The sequence below is a fragment of the Chaetodon auriga genome, chromosome 24 (genome assembly GCF_051107435.1).
Source record: "Chaetodon auriga isolate fChaAug3 chromosome 24, fChaAug3.hap1, whole genome shotgun sequence".
NCBI classification, from domain to species: domain Eukaryota; kingdom Metazoa; phylum Chordata; class Actinopteri; order Chaetodontiformes; family Chaetodontidae; genus Chaetodon; species Chaetodon auriga.
In genome coordinates this window covers 2,577,501-2,587,520 of record NC_135097.1, presented here as the reverse complement: position 1 = coordinate 2,587,520, position 10,020 = coordinate 2,577,501, and the positions used below count along the sequence as shown (strand labels likewise).

The window sequence follows — 10,020 nt, the reverse complement described above, 5'->3', positions numbered from 1 at the left end:
ATATAAACCAAAAACTTTTCTCTACAGAAGACACGAGAATCATATAAATTAAAAACTAAATACCCAGTTAGGTCACCCAAGAAGAAGTTTTCCAAATGCGTCGCACCGACAGAACACTGAAAACTTCCTATTAAAGCCTTAACGATGTTCTTTTCAGCCCCTTCACACCCACTTTTAGCAAAGTTTCTGCATTCAGAGAGCCCAGGCTTGGTGAGTTCAATGAAGGGTTGGGTGATACGGCCTTATTTTTTTTTTTCTATTGATTTTTTTCTCTCAGCTTGGGTTCACGTCACGATCCAAGTTTTTTTTTCCCCTGGAAAATGTAGAAAAACAAAAATTTTGAACAGTTGGGCAAAATAATAGGCCTGTAACAGACCTTAGCATTGTTAGCATTGTGGATATTTATTTTTCTGGCAATAGAGCCTGTTAACTAGTACACACTGGACCTTAAAAGTAACCTTTTTTGAGAACATTTTACTCATCATACAGACACAAAACTTAATTCAATATATCATCCAGCCCGAGTACAATGAAATCATAACCGACCAAACCAAAAGCCAGATTTGAAAATGAGACCAAAGCTGTGATAAACCGCAGTTTTTCTGTAACTTGGCTGAGTGACAGATGTACATATTTGTGTCTTGGCCCAGAAGAAGAAAATTAGTACATTAACACCTGATTCCTACGGACAGACAGCGTTAGAGCCCAGAGCTACGCTGCTAGATGTAGTTTTACAGGTATTCAAAATCCTCTGGACTCGATAGCATAATGTGGTTACTAAGAAGTTCATTCTTTCACTAAAACAAGGCAAAAACAGTACATTTCATGTGCCAGTACACCTAAGAAAACAGTGTCCTCCTCGTGTGTTTGAAGTCATCACATTTGTTATTGTCTCATCTCCAGTCTGTGCCGGATGTGCTTTTGTTTTTTGCCAGTTTTGAGTGTGATCACATCATGAACCTTCGCACTTGTACTTTGTGCTCTACAGTGTGACTTCAGTAATCTGTGCAGCACTTTGAGTCTCGTCACCTTTCTGCTCTTTCTTCTCGGCTTCATCCTTCAACTCCGTTTTCGCTGTCTGCTTAGCAGCTCCATCCTCCTCCTCCTCCTCCTCCTCCCCCTCTTCCTCCTCATCCAGCTGGAGGCTCCCAGAGGAGAACCTCATCCTGGCTAGTCCTCCGGGTCGTACCACTTTCCCTAGCGGGGGTGGTGGACAGTAATATGGATAGAAGACCTCTGGGTCTGAATCACTGTAGCTTCCTGTGGTGCCTCCAATCATGCATAGTGAGGTGGGTCGTTCAGGCAGAGGGGAGGAGTTTAGTGGGAGGTAGGTGGGTCTGGAGGGGCGTGTCAGGTGGGGGTAGTAACCAAGGGGGCGGAACTCAGAGGCGGGGTTAAAGGCAGGGTTAGAGCTCCTTGAGAGGTGAAATTTGACATCTGGTTGGCTGGCCACACGGCGAGGCAGCCCCGGGAGGAAGTTGGAATCATCGCTGTAATGCCCCGCCTCCGTATGTCCAAGGCCCAACAGCCTCGCTCCATTGCTTCCTGGCTGATAAACCCTAGCCAATCCCAGCCCTCCTGAGCTAGAGGGGCGGAGGTTCCTCCTGATCGGCGAGATGGATGGCGAATCATGGCTGAGAGGATAGAAAGATGGCCGCGATAGACCATCCATGGTCACATAATCCCGCCTCCTTGCCTGTGGGAAACGCTCCAGTGAGGAAACAGCGACGTAGTCCGTCAAGTAGGGGTGTCGACTGAGAGGCGAGGAACCAGCCAATGGGAACGTTGGCAGGATGGGGTGATACTGGTAGGCAGGACTATTTGGGTAGAGAAGAACCAGCTGCTGAGCAGCATCTGGGTGTGGCTGGGGATTGGGCCGACGCCGTGACCGGTTGCCATAGACACCGGCTAGCCTTTGGGCTTGGCGCTGTGCCCCGATCCGTCCCCCCCTCATGTCGTCCATCACAGATGTGGAGGCAGATCTTATCTTGGGTGAGGGGGATAGCTGGTGTAGGGATGGAGAGAGGGGAGTGACTTGGGAAAGAGGGCGGGTCCTCCGGGTAACCTCGATGGATGATTGGCTGCGTTTAGCCCCTCCTCTACTGCGCTCGACGTCATCCTCACCTCGGTGATGTGGGTCCAACTCATCCTGACTGCGGACCACCAAGGCATGACTCGACGGAGGGAACGGGTGGGAGTGCTGGTACAACTGAGGAGGTACGACACACACAAACATTAGTGATGCCTATTGAAAGATTCCTTCAACCATTAATTATCAAAGTAGTTTCCGATTCGGTTTCTGATGATCGGCTTAATCTACTAATCGATGCAGCTCTATTTCAGAATGTATATGTTTGGTTTTGAACTCTGTAAATGCTAGTTTTCATTACCTCTTTGGAGACATCCGTGAGGAGATCAGGAGAAGAGCGACACTGTCTGGGATCGAAGTCTGACTGACAGTAGGTCCTGGATGTAGAGCAAGAAGACAAAGAAAAGATGATATATACTGATTTATAGCTTCTATCTTTATTTGCTTGTGTTTTATCTCTTTGCCAGTTTGTTTTGTCATCTGTGTGAGTAAAGTAGAGACACAATGAACACCAGTTTGATCCTTGATCAAATGAGATATTTAGCGTCCTGTTGGGGTTGGCATCCCTCCATAACAGTTCAAAAACTGCAAGAATGAATGCTGAGAAGCCCTAAACCTGCTGGTTCTTGATGGATTAGTGCTCTGTCAGCAGCCTCACTGGTGGTATTTTCTTCATCTTGGTGGTAAATTGAAGCTTTGGGATGAGTGAACTCTTGGACTGAGGGGTCCGATATGTCCATCTTATAATTTATTCTCACCTCTCAAAGTGTGAAGGCTTCTTTTCCCCTGATCCCATGCACTCCAACAGCTGTTTTTGGGTCCGCCCGCTGCCACACAAAATAACACATTACACATAAACATAAAACCATCATCAGCATTATAATGAAGAATACAGCATTGGCTGCTTGCAAGACACAAAGCTCCATCCAAAATAAAAGACAGTTCTGAGACACTGAAATGTGCAAAAACTGCAGTTTGCCAAACACATTCTGATACTAACAACTCTTACACAACAAGAATCAGCGTAAAAGTTTGTCCTGTGTCCTGAAACCTGCACAGGTGACCCCATCAGGGTTGGACCAGTTAGTGTTGCTTGGGTTACTCAGTGGGTTGACAAAGGATGAGTGACTGGATTGACCTGAGACTGACGGGTGGTTAGAGGAGCGTTCATGTTTGCTTCAGTTTAGATTGCCTTCACTTAAAATAGGTAATCTACTTTGGTTTTGGGCATTAGAGGATTACTTGTGATTTTAAATTACAGTAAAATTCATCACCAAGTTAATGGTAGGTCAATGTGAAGACATCAATGTTCACTCTGGGAACCAAAAGCAAAGTATTTTGTGCTTGAGTTCAACATGTTTCTGCAACAAAAAAACTGAATGTGCACCTTAACATCACAGCAGTGTGTGTTCCTGTGTGTGTTTTACCTGTATCTGAAGCTGGAGCCCTTACTGGACAGCAGTGTTTTGTGTATTGTCTTCGGTTCTTCTGCCAGTCTGAAGAAGGCGTGGTACTCTACACAGTTCTTCCAGAAGGACTTGCACACATCTCGACTGGCCATGGAGAACTCTAGTGTGTCCTTACACGACGGCTGGACGGCATCACACAACACAAACAGTATGAACACATATAAATACTGAACACAAGCAGGCACAACTTCAGTCTGCCTGAGTTTAAAACAAACAAAGATGAATCCTGGTCCTCACCCCAACTTTGTCGTGCAGTTTGATGAGGAAATGTTTGCGCTTGAAGCTCAGCTTGCGGATCTTCGCCCAGCTGAAGGTGTTGATTTTGGTGTTTCCCTACAAAGCACAGAAGAAAAGGTTCCATTCATATGTCCTTCAGTGGACAACAGTCTTATAATGATATAACATGCTGACATTTGGCATGTCACCACAGTATAGCCTCCTAACATTTCTTTCAGTTTTTGATGTATGTATGTAGAAATTTTGAACTGTTGGTGGCGCAAGATGAAAAGTCAAGGGTCACCAAAGTATTTTTGGATTCATCCTCTGGACCCCTTGAATGCCTGTACCAAATTTCATGCCAATCCATCCCATTTTTGTTGAGATATTTCACTCTGGACTCAGAGCTGAACTGTCAGTGTGACCACAACAGCACCACCTCCTGGTCGAGTAGAGGCACATCAGCTCCCAGCTTTGAGGAAGGCTAATCTTCCCGTATGTGAGCGTGTCACTGACACACCAAATGGTTTGTCACACCAAAGCATCTGAGACGTCCTTGGAAACTGTTTGAAACAGAACAAGCACTTCTGAACAGCACTTGGCCGCCATTGTTGTTTGAATGCTTGTCTCACCATCGTCACACCTAACCCACGCCAACAGCTGCCAGGAGTCCCTCACAGGACGCTGATTGATCCGAACCACTCTGGCTCCACTCCAGCTTGAAGCCTGGTATGAAGGATTCTCAGCTAGCACGATCTCGTGGATTCAGCCTTGGAGACCAGCAACCACATACCTGAAAGACCAGTACTCCAGAGTGTGTGACTGCCAGGTTGATCCTCATTCCCTCCCCGTCGTGGGCCGGGTGAGGCCTGATGCCGTACATGTCCAGCTTCCTCGCCACCTCCAGCAGGTGGATATCAGAGTCTGCCGGAGACGCTCCTCTACAGAGAGAGACAGGGACTGAATGGGAAGCGGAGGCTAGATGAACCAACACCATGGAGGATCGCTTCCTGTCTTTACCTGTGTTTCTTGTGAAACTTGATGATCTTGTGGTCCAGATATTCCTGGTTGGGGACGTACTGCTTCATCTCTAAATGGTGACAGTCCAGCTCCTCGTCGTAGTCCCCAAGCTCTGCTGCAATACACACACACACACACACACACACACACACACACACACACACACACACACACACATCAAACACACATTTGGAAGAAGTCCAACGTGTTTGCTGCATTTTCCTGCTGTAGATGTTTCAGCTTGAGCTCATTGATCTCCTTTATATCCTGCTGGCTGCTTTAATCTACAGCAGTGCATCATTTTCTATAAGATCATCACGTTTGCAGCGCGGCCGTCCTGTGAGAACCACGTATCTCCAAAAAGTGTGATGAGCTCAGAAAAACAGGCTGTTTTCAGCTGTGTGATGATGCATTTTCAGCTGATCCAAGAGGCTTTTTAAAGAGTTTATTCAGCTTCAGTTTATCACAAACAGTCAACACATCTGGAGATACGAGGTTTTCACTGCAGTACAAGTACCTCAAATTTGTACTTAAAATTAAAAAGGACAGTAAATACACAGCAGATGAACTGACTTAAATTCACCTCCTGATGATTAAAACAGACATTTTAGAAATATCAAGTCGATTTAAGTGTGTTGCTCTTACACTGCAGTATATGAGAGACCAGCAGGGCGGCGCTGTTGTCATGGCAGGTCAGACTGCCGTTTGACAAGTCCTGCTTTATCTGTAAGGCAAACAGATACCTACACACACGCACAATAAGAACTTAGAAGAAAACATTGGTGATATTAGAGGACAACGAACCCTTTATAAGAATGAGAGCACAGCAGGGACGTCTAAGACTCGTGTAACGAGCGCTCGTTACCTGGTGAGGCCTCGCTTCAGCTGTCCAGGATCTGGTGGGAAGAACTTCACTATAAACCTGAAGAAGAGATCGTTGGTGTCTGACAGAGAAAGGAAAGGAAACATTTCAGGTTAGAGAAGCAGGAAGAACAGACAACATGTCATTATGACATATTATTATTACTGTCTATTCATTTGCAGTACATTTAAAAGCTACCCAGCAGTATATGAAGTACTTTTAAAAGCCCACCTCCACCAGCTGTAACACTGCAGTGACGCTCACACATGCATCGATACTCTGCATAACGAGTTCTTTCACTTTTGGCGCTTTCAGTCACATTTGATGCTAATGCTACTCACATTTAATCTGCTTGGCCAGCGGCTTCAGCAGCTCTAACCACACCTGCAACGCAAACACATGGTATGACAAAGCAACACAAACACTCTGCGTGTTCGCACGTGTGTCCGCTTTTCTTACGTAGTTGCCGCCGTGGTGTCTGAACTCCAGTCCGAAGTACTCCTTCTCCAGCAGCTTCAGATGACCACACACTTTGTTGAAGAAGTCGCCGCCTAAAACCTTTTGCTGAGACAGAATTAAAGTGAGAGGGATGATTGGATTTTTTAATTGAGACGCTCTTAAAGCCGAAGTCCGGGGACTCTCAGGGGAGCCCAGACGATGTGGTGCGGCTCAATTTCTTAGTTCACCAGAACTTTGATAGTCTGTGTAAATCACTGTTATAGGTCACAGGAACTGTTAGCATTGAGCTCAAAGCACTCCTGCCTCTAAACGCAGCCTCAGAGCCGCGAGCGTGGCTGCAGACTCTCGTCTTTAAAAGTTCTGATAAAGTTTCCTTGAATTTGGTGAGAAGAGTATTGGGACCGAGATATTTGATTGCAGATTTTTGTCACTTACAACTCAATTATAGACAGAAAATACTTTAGAAAATGGACATTTTTTGCAGCTTAAAACATGCAGATATCAGCGTTTTTTAGCTGCTAAAGTCGAATCCTTGTCAGTTTTAGTGCAATCAAACGGAGGGATGTGTGTACAATAGCCCGTCTGCATCCTTTACATCTCATCCTTTCCTCAAACGACTCCTCTTCTTGCCTCCTCTCTCTTCATCTCTCTCTTTCCTCTTCCTCTTTTCCTCTCTGTAATTACAGAGATGGTGTTTGTGCATTGTTCCCTTATGGCAGCGACAGAAGGGTTTTTTTTAGTGTTTGCTGTCTGCTAGCTGGTGTTTAGCACCCCGTCGGGGGTCGCTGGGCGTCGCTCATTAACTTGTCACTAGAAAGAGAGAGAGAGGGAGGAAGAGGAGGGACGGAGCAGCTGTAAGCGATTATAAAGAGAACACAGGCCGAACTGATGATTACCACCAACAAATGGCTGTTAGCCTCAACACAACGGAATAAAGTGACACTGAGCCGAGTATAACTTCATCCGCTGGCTGGAAATTCATCTGTGAAACAACAACAACAACAACAACAACAACCGTCCCTTTAAACAAAACTGGGAGCTAAGATTATTTATTTTTGCATCATGTCTGTTTAATGCTAAGCTAAGTAAGTTACAGCTGCGTTTAGCTTAGCATTCCAGCATCTTCTTGGTTTGAGAGGTGACGATTTTACGTTCCCAGATTTCGACTGCACATGTGTGAAAACAGTCGTATAAAGTGACTCCAGAAGCTGAAATCTGACAGATTTCCTCAAGTGATGTCACTTGAGTCGGCGTCAGCAGGGCTGAAGCGTGAGCTGATCAGACGTCAGTAGCTGCATTAACTTTATCAGAACACAAAATCTTTTCTCCTCGTCTGATCATGAACTGGGTTTTGTCTTGAAGGCTTGAGGATTGGACACACACACACACACACACACACACATACACACACACACACACACACACACACAAACAGACCTTGAAACCTATTTTTATGTTTTCACTGTTTGTTCTGTCACACACACATTTATTACCTCCCCTGTTTATCTGATACACTATATTTATCACAGGGTGGTGAGTTTATTTTTGTGCTCATCCATCCATCCATCCATCCATCCATCCATCCGTCCATCCATTCATCCGTCCATCCATCCATCCATCCCTTTTCTTTCTCTCTTTTATCACATCTTCCTTCATCCCTCCTCCTCCTCCTCCTCCTCCTCCCCCTCCTCCTCTTGTAAAGATGCTGCTCATGTCCCGGAGGCCATTGGGAAACCTACAGAGAAAGCATGGGCGTGTAAAATGGAGCTACTTTGCTAACACAATACTGCAAGCCACACACACACACACACACACACACACACACACACACACGGTGAAAGTCTCCTCTTACTGCTGCCTTGCAGGCGGCGTCACCGGGTTGGTTTTCTGGAGCTGGACAGACGAACACACGACAGTTCACAGACAGCAGAGAGCCTCACGTCCAGCTGTTTACACGTCACACAGATGTTTGACAGCTGTCAATCATCTGCTCATGCTCAGTTCATCTATTTGAAGATATTTCATTAAAAAAAGCATTAACCTCCAGCCCTGCTTTCACTCCTCTGTTGTTGTTAGGAAGATATACAGGAGTGGACACAATAATCTGAACACTGGTCCTGCACAGTCTGTCATGTTACTTTTGTACCACCGATGTGTGAATAAGACATTTTTAGTTTGACCTTTGTCGTGGTCGAATGCATTGAATTCTAAGATGTATGTTAATAAATGAATGAAAACTAATTAATCTCCACCAGGATGCTGTTTAATGTTACATAAATATTTTTAGCCATGATATTTAATTTATTACATGAACAGTCCTGATTTCTACCTGCTGAACCAAACTGGTTTTTGGGTGTTTTTCCAGTCAAGAAATTAAACCTGGAAGAAAAACTATGAAATGAAATGTGGAAGTGTCTAAAGAGTCTTTGTTGCTGTTTTCGAGTCCTTTTTGTCTTTTTTTCTATTGGACAGATTAAAATGCAGATTCAGAGTTCGATGACGTGCAGATTTTAATGTCCTGTCTTCTGTCCATCCCTGATTAATATGTCGATTATTTTCTGTTGAAATAAATTGCTCGGTTCCTTGTCAGCCTGCGTTTGATGCCATTTAATTCTCTGTTTCCTGGTCTCTTCTGGCTCCGACTGCAGGAGAACATTTAGCGTCACAGCAGCCTGAAGGGTTGACGAGCAGGAAGTGACGAGCTGGAAAGCATCACCTGATGAAGCAGCAGCTCCTCACTTCAGTCCCAAACTGCTCTCAGATCTGTTTCTGCTCCTCTACTTTAATTGTAAAAATACTTTATTGACTGTATTGACTGTATTGACTGTTTGAAATGTGCTGCCATGCCTACATTTAAAGCCTCACTGAAGTAAAAATATTGGCATTAAAATATACTTAAAGTACCAAAGTACTCATTATGCAGATTGGCCCATTTCAGAGTGTTATATATAATATTACTGGATGATAATTAATGATGCATTGATGCTAATTTTAGCTACTTAATGCACTGGTTGAACTGTCTGTTACTGTTTTTAAACCAACATTTTTCACATCTGTGTCCATCTGTCTCTCCAGCTTCCTGTTGGATCCACTCCACAGTCCGGTAGCACCTGGTCTCTACCTGTGTGCTCCTATTGGCTGGAGGCTTCACCTCCACTGCCCAACGGCTGCAGCCCAGAAACGTCCGGAACACAGCAAGAGAAGAAGAACAGGAGCAAACAGGCAGAGAGCTCTGCAGGTAAATCCATCAGTGATGAGTGAGTGTTTTCATATGAGTCCGTATGGAGAGACTTATTTCAGGAAAATCCTGCATAATATACCTTTAATACATAATCGTTTATTAACCGAGTTGTATTTTGTAAGATATAAATAACCTGAATCTGCAGAGTAACTAATGCAGTAGCAGTAAAGTACTTGAAAGCTGTTCTGTGATCGTGACTCTCATGTGGAGATTCACTGACTTTCACTGTCATCCATCGGCCTGCTACGAAAGCAGGATGTTTCTGTCTTAATGGAGGAAGGAGAGACACAAAAACAGCACAACAAGGATAAACATAACTTAAAAACGTCCAGAATGAGGAGAAAATGCGTTCAAAGACCACAGAAAGCGAGTGTTTGTCAAGTCAGATCTGCTGGATTTGAATATTCGTTCAGACTCAGGTAGAAATACTGAGATCTGCCGTGAAATTACTCCACATACACGCGTTTCTCAGGTGTTATTTCCGCCGGTGACAAACTTACCTCCACCTCGAACGTGCGCTCGCTGTCGTCCAGGAAGATCACGCGCAGCCGGAGCTTGGTCTCCTTGGAGACCCGGGTCTTGGTCGTGAGGCTCCCGAGTCTGCGGGTCCGCCGCGGCCGGTCCCCCATCTCTGACTCTAACAGTCACAGCGACCATCCGTGAT

General features: G+C 45.0%; 1 protein-coding gene across 2 annotated transcripts in view; it reads right to left on the bottom strand.

The window, feature by feature from the left end:
* Positions 1-270: 270 nt before the first annotated feature.
* Positions 271-10,020, bottom strand: part of LOC143316720 (FERM domain-containing protein 7) — a 9,891-nt gene continuing 141 nt past the window's right edge. Inside the window, exons 1-12 of one of the 2 annotated variants that reach the window (XM_076724328.1) lie at positions 9,857-10,020; positions 6,116-6,220; positions 5,998-6,040; positions 5,660-5,738; positions 5,440-5,537; positions 4,795-4,909; positions 4,568-4,715; positions 3,796-3,891; positions 3,517-3,680; positions 2,848-2,916; positions 2,391-2,466; positions 271-2,209 (exon numbers count right to left, since the gene is read on the bottom strand). The exon at positions 9,857-10,020 is cut by the window's right edge and continues 141 nt beyond it. In XM_076724328.1, coding sequence (XP_076580443.1) covers positions 983-2,209; positions 2,391-2,466; positions 2,848-2,916; positions 3,517-3,680; positions 3,796-3,891; positions 4,568-4,715; positions 4,795-4,909; positions 5,440-5,537; positions 5,660-5,738; positions 5,998-6,040; positions 6,116-6,220; positions 9,857-9,985 — 2,349 coding nt within the window. In that variant the 5' untranslated portion in view covers positions 9,986-10,020 and the 3' untranslated portion in view covers positions 271-982. Of the gene's footprint in view, positions 2,210-2,390; positions 2,467-2,847; positions 2,917-3,516; positions 3,681-3,795; positions 3,892-4,567; positions 4,716-4,794; positions 4,910-5,439; positions 5,538-5,659; positions 5,739-5,997; positions 6,221-9,856 lie in introns of both variants that reach the window. The other variant, XM_076724326.1, reaches the window with a different exon arrangement.